The sequence below is a fragment of the Lycium barbarum genome, chromosome 7 (genome assembly GCF_019175385.1).
Source record: "Lycium barbarum isolate Lr01 chromosome 7, ASM1917538v2, whole genome shotgun sequence".
Taxonomy (NCBI): Eukaryota; Viridiplantae; Streptophyta; class Magnoliopsida; order Solanales; family Solanaceae; genus Lycium; species Lycium barbarum.
In genome coordinates, this window is record NC_083343.1 from 128354537 (window position 1) to 128359397 (window position 4861).

Consider the following 4861-nt stretch of genomic DNA (forward strand, 5'->3'; position numbering starts at 1 on the left):
CTGCCTTTGATTTTTTGGCCTCTTTCCATCTTCATTAACTCATGTTAAATCTGGAAAAAAAAATGAAGATGGAAAATGGTAAACAAGCATTCAAATCTCAAAAATCAGAGGGTCCAGCACTAGTTTTGGCAATTGGAACAGCTACTCCTTCACATTGGATTGATCAAAGTTCATATCCTGATTATTATTTTAGGGTTACAAATAGTGATCATTTGGTGGATCTCAGAGAAAAATTTCGACGTATTTGTGAGTTATTCTCCTTATTTTGATCATGCTTTGCATTATATGTTGTTATTTTCTTCTTTCTCTTGTTCACGAGTTTTCGATATTATATGGTGTATACTAAGTGTAGAGTTATATTGATAATCGGAAAGAATCGGGATTTAACTCATATATATATACTGACATTGTAAATAACTTTACACAATATATCTACATGCTCTAACAGGTTAAAATAGGCCATTTACTGCATAATTATTCGAAGTTACCAAATTAAGAATATTATAGTACAATTACTTCTTGTTATAAATAATCTTAACCTGGTGGCGTAAACAAAACATACGGTAACGATGCATGTACAAAATTTAAATCAATTTAAAAACATGCTACATGTAGTTAAACACAACGACGGAATACATTGTTGTTTATACTATCGATGTACACAACATAACATGTTTGTCTATTTATGATATGCATGGCCGACTCATATATACGTCACCTAAGGTGTCAAATAGCCGTGAATATTTGCTCTGACTCAGCCTCCCGAGTAACAAATCAAACTCTAATTAATAATAATGTGTTATCCCTTTAATTTGATTCGAGACTTTGTGTTTTTTGGTTTTGCATCGGGTGTTCGGTACCTGTTTGGCTAACTAATCTGAATTAGCGTAACGCTGAAAGATTTTATTACTCTAATAAACTCTCATCATGTTGGCTGATAATTTTCTAACGTGCTAGTTTTCTTAAAAGACAAATTGTTGCGTCTTTCTTTTTCCTTTTTCTTTAATCTTTTCACCAAAAAAAGATAAGTTCCCCCTGTCAAAAGCACATATGAATTAATATCTTTATACTTCATGTGATATACAGGCAGCAGAACAATGATAAAGAAAAGGCACATGCTTTTGACAGAGGAAATATTGAAGAAAAATCCTAATTTGTGCTCTTATAGTGAACCATCCTTAGACATTAGGCAAGATATATTGGTGTCCGAAATTCCCAAGCTTGGTAAAGAGGCTGCACTCAAGGCCATAGAAGAATGGGCCCAACACAAGTCCACAATAACCCATTTAGTCTTTTGCACTAGAAGTGGTGTGGACATGCCCGGGGCCGATTATCAGCTCATTAAGCTATTGGGCCTAGGCCCATCCGTTCAACGCCTGATGATGTACCAACAAGGTTGTTTTGCTGGTGGCACCATGCTCCGGTTAGCCAAGGACCTGGCGGAGAATAACAAGGGGGCTCGGATCCTAGTCGTGTGTGCTGAGAGCTCCGCGATAGGGTTTCGTGGGCCTAGTGAATCTCATGTTGATAATCTCGTGGCCCAAGCATTGTTTGGAGATGGGGCGGCCGCTATAATAGTTGGATCGGACCCAAAGCCTAATTTGGAGAAGCCCGTTTTTGAGATTGTGTCGGCGGCCCAAACTTTCGTCCCCAATGGGGATTGTCACCTCGCGTTACACCTTCGCGAAATGGGCCTTACATTTCATTGTACAAAAGGTGTACCTCCAACTATTGCTAAAAATGTTGAGAGTTGCTTAACAAAGGCATTGGAGCCTTTGGGAATATCAGATTGGAACTCACTTTTTTGGATTCTTCACCCAGGAAGGAATGCAATTGTGGATCAGGTCGAAAACAAATTGGGCCTTGAGCCCGAAAAGTTACTGGCCACGAGGAATATCCTTCGTGACTTCGGGAATATGTCGAGTGCATGTGTTTTATTCATATTGGATGAGATTAGAGAGAAGTCCACTAGAGATGGGCTGAAAACTACTGGTGAAGGGCTGGACTTGGGTGTCCTTTTATCATTTGGGCCTGGGCTTACTATTTAGACAGTAGTCCTCCATAGTAAGCCCATTTAATGTACTTACTATTATGATCATCTTGCCCTTTCTTTTTTTTTTCTTTTTTTTTTTGGTTTGGGGTTGGGGAGGGTTATAACTTTATGCTATATTGAATAAGCTATGGTTGGAGTTGTCCACAATATATATATATATATATATATATATATATATATTTACAATAAATTAGAACATCTAGACAGAAATAAAATAATTGTTGATTAGTTTTATTTAACTTTTGCTTATTGATTAGCTAGGTTACTTGATTCAAATAATATAGATATGGTACGAGTATTGTTTAACCTTTGACTATTTTTGTTTTCACTGAACTCCCTCTGTGAAAAGCTTACATTTAAAACCTCTACAGAAACTTGAACATAAATGATTAGTTTAAGAAGTCTTTGACTACTCTTAGATGTGGTTAGCAAGTTTTTTTTTATTTATTAATTCTCGTAATTTTTTTTTTGTCATGATTCTGAAATTGGATACAAAATGTTTATCTTCTTTTCTCTTTTTCGTTCAAATGAAAGTGAAAGTAATTGAGATAAATAGTAGGCAAACTTACAGGAATGACTACCTTATTACAGGTTCTTACCATTAGTAACTACCATTTTATTTATTACATTTCGTAGCTACCTTTTTAGTTAATTACCATGTGTATTGCGTGTATTTACGGTATAGTAAATAGACTCAAAGTTGTATCTTTAAAAACAGATCCCTTAGAAATAGGCATTTAATTTGGTCTTAAATGGGAAAATATAATTCATAATAATATCTTTCATAATCTGCTCCATAAATTTAGCTTTCATTTCCATATTCTTCACGATTCTCCTTCTCTCCACCCTTCTTTTTCAAATGCAACGTAAAATTAAAAAATTCAAACCAATCAACTGCAGAGGAAAAACAGCAACACAGCAAATACGATCATTCTAATGGTAATTCGAAAGTTCATGGTTTTTTTTTTAATAAAAACACTCAAAATGTATTTCAGATTGCCATTGATTTTTGTAGTTTTTTTACTTCTTATTTGTCAAACTGTCCTAAGTACCTTCGTCTTTGAATTCCTCTTTAGTGACGAGCTTCAAATAAATGTGTTATATGTTCGGAAAAAAAACTGAATATAGTATTTTTGTGTTGTATGTTGGTTGGGTATTTGAGCAGTGATGAATTGTTTGTTGAAAACATTTACATTCAATTTTCGTATTTATATAGTTTGTTTCAATTTGTGAATACACAAATCTTGGTTTTTTTGATGTGTTGTTGTTTTCCATCCCAAATACATAAATACATACGGTATCTCTGTATGTATTTTTGTAATTGAGACAGTGTATTGTATATCTCTTATGTTTGTCACGAGTGTTAATGTATTTGGCATACTGTATAGAATGGATTGCTGTATATATAAATCTGTAGGTATTTATGTATTTGGGAGACTGTTTCATGCGTTCATTATCATATGTACTGGTGTATTTGAAAGTATGTGCGTATTTGATAAACACAGTTTCTGCTTGAAATATGTTTCATATATATATATATATATATATATATATATATATATATATATATATATATATATATATATATTTGTGTGTATTTATGTATCTGAGATAGTGTTTTCATAAGCTGTTTTATCGAAAATGTTAATGTATTTGAAAATATGTATGTAGTTGATTTTTGAATTAATTTTGTATATTATTTTATAATGTATTTCAGGTTGTAATCAATCTCAACTAATTCATTCATTTTGAGTACAAGAATGTCCACTGTATCGTCGTCGCTAAGACACTCAGGTTATTGGAACAATGAAAACTGCTATGTGAATTTCAAAATCGATGCAGTGGCTTTCAGAGAATATTCGACATATATAGATTTATTACAGGCAGTTGCGATGTAACACCTCGTACCTTTAACGTAAGCTTTGACCATGATCCTAGACTTAGAAATCAGATAAAGAATGTGGGAATTGGAATTTCCCTGTTCCGTTGTAGGATGGGAGTTTACGCCCATGAACAGTGACTATATTTCAATTTACGGTCCGTAATTCAAGTCGTAAACTGAAACCAAGGATTTCTGAGCATTCTGGAATTTGGCAATTGGATGTCAAATGGTTAAATACGGACCGTATTGCAAAACATATTTGGAATTTGGGAAAACTTCCTTCATGAAAGTTGTAGAGCTTTGAAATAACTTTCCAACGGTATATTATGGGGGGTCAAACAGACATCTGTGCAAAGAGTTATGACCATTTTACTGAAGAGACGCAGTGCAGTCCGTATTTCAAAATACGGCCAGTATTTAACTGGGCCGAAAATTTAATTTTTCCAGAACAGTATATATTCGTCCATATCAGTTCAAATCATTATTTTTCATTCCTTCAAGCCCTAGACCTCCTACCCTCTTCCATCATCAAGAACACCAAGGTAAGCCTACTCTAATTATTCCAACTCAATTCTAATACCTATCCTTGTAATCTAAACAAGAAGTTATCATTCCAAAACTAGGGTTTTCAAGAAAACCCATCTCAAGGTTCAAGAATTCAAGATTTTGGAAATCTTCTTCAAGTTAGAATCTTTAAGTCAAGTTTGGAGCATTACCAGGTATGTAGATTTACTATCTACGTGTGAGAACATCATTGTTCTTCCCCACGCCTCATAATCCATAAAATTATGATTTTCTACTAAAACTAGGGTTTCAATACCATGCTCATGATAACCCTAGGTCCATGTCCATGATTATATTACGTATGAATTGTTATAATTCCATCATTGAGTTCTTAATATTTCTTTATGATTATTGAGAATCCG

At 33.9% G+C, this 4861-nt stretch overlaps 1 protein-coding gene across 2 annotated transcripts; it reads left to right on the forward strand.

Annotated features, from left to right (window-relative positions):
• On the forward strand, positions 1 to 2580 carry LOC132602632 (chalcone synthase B-like). 2 transcript variants are annotated; one of them, XM_060315441.1, is made up of 2 exons: positions 1 to 250; positions 1091 to 2580. In XM_060315441.1, exons 1-2 carry the CDS (start codon positions 42 to 44, stop codon positions 2046 to 2048), a joined length of 1167 nt encoding a protein of 388 aa, XP_060171424.1. In that variant the 5' UTR covers positions 1 to 41; the 3' UTR covers positions 2049 to 2580. The 2 variants fall into 2 exon arrangements, with proteins under 2 accessions (XP_060171424.1, XP_060171423.1); XM_060315440.1 differs by having other exon boundaries at positions 1 to 246; positions 1087 to 2580.
• The last annotated feature ends 2281 nt before the right edge of the window (positions 2581 to 4861 follow it).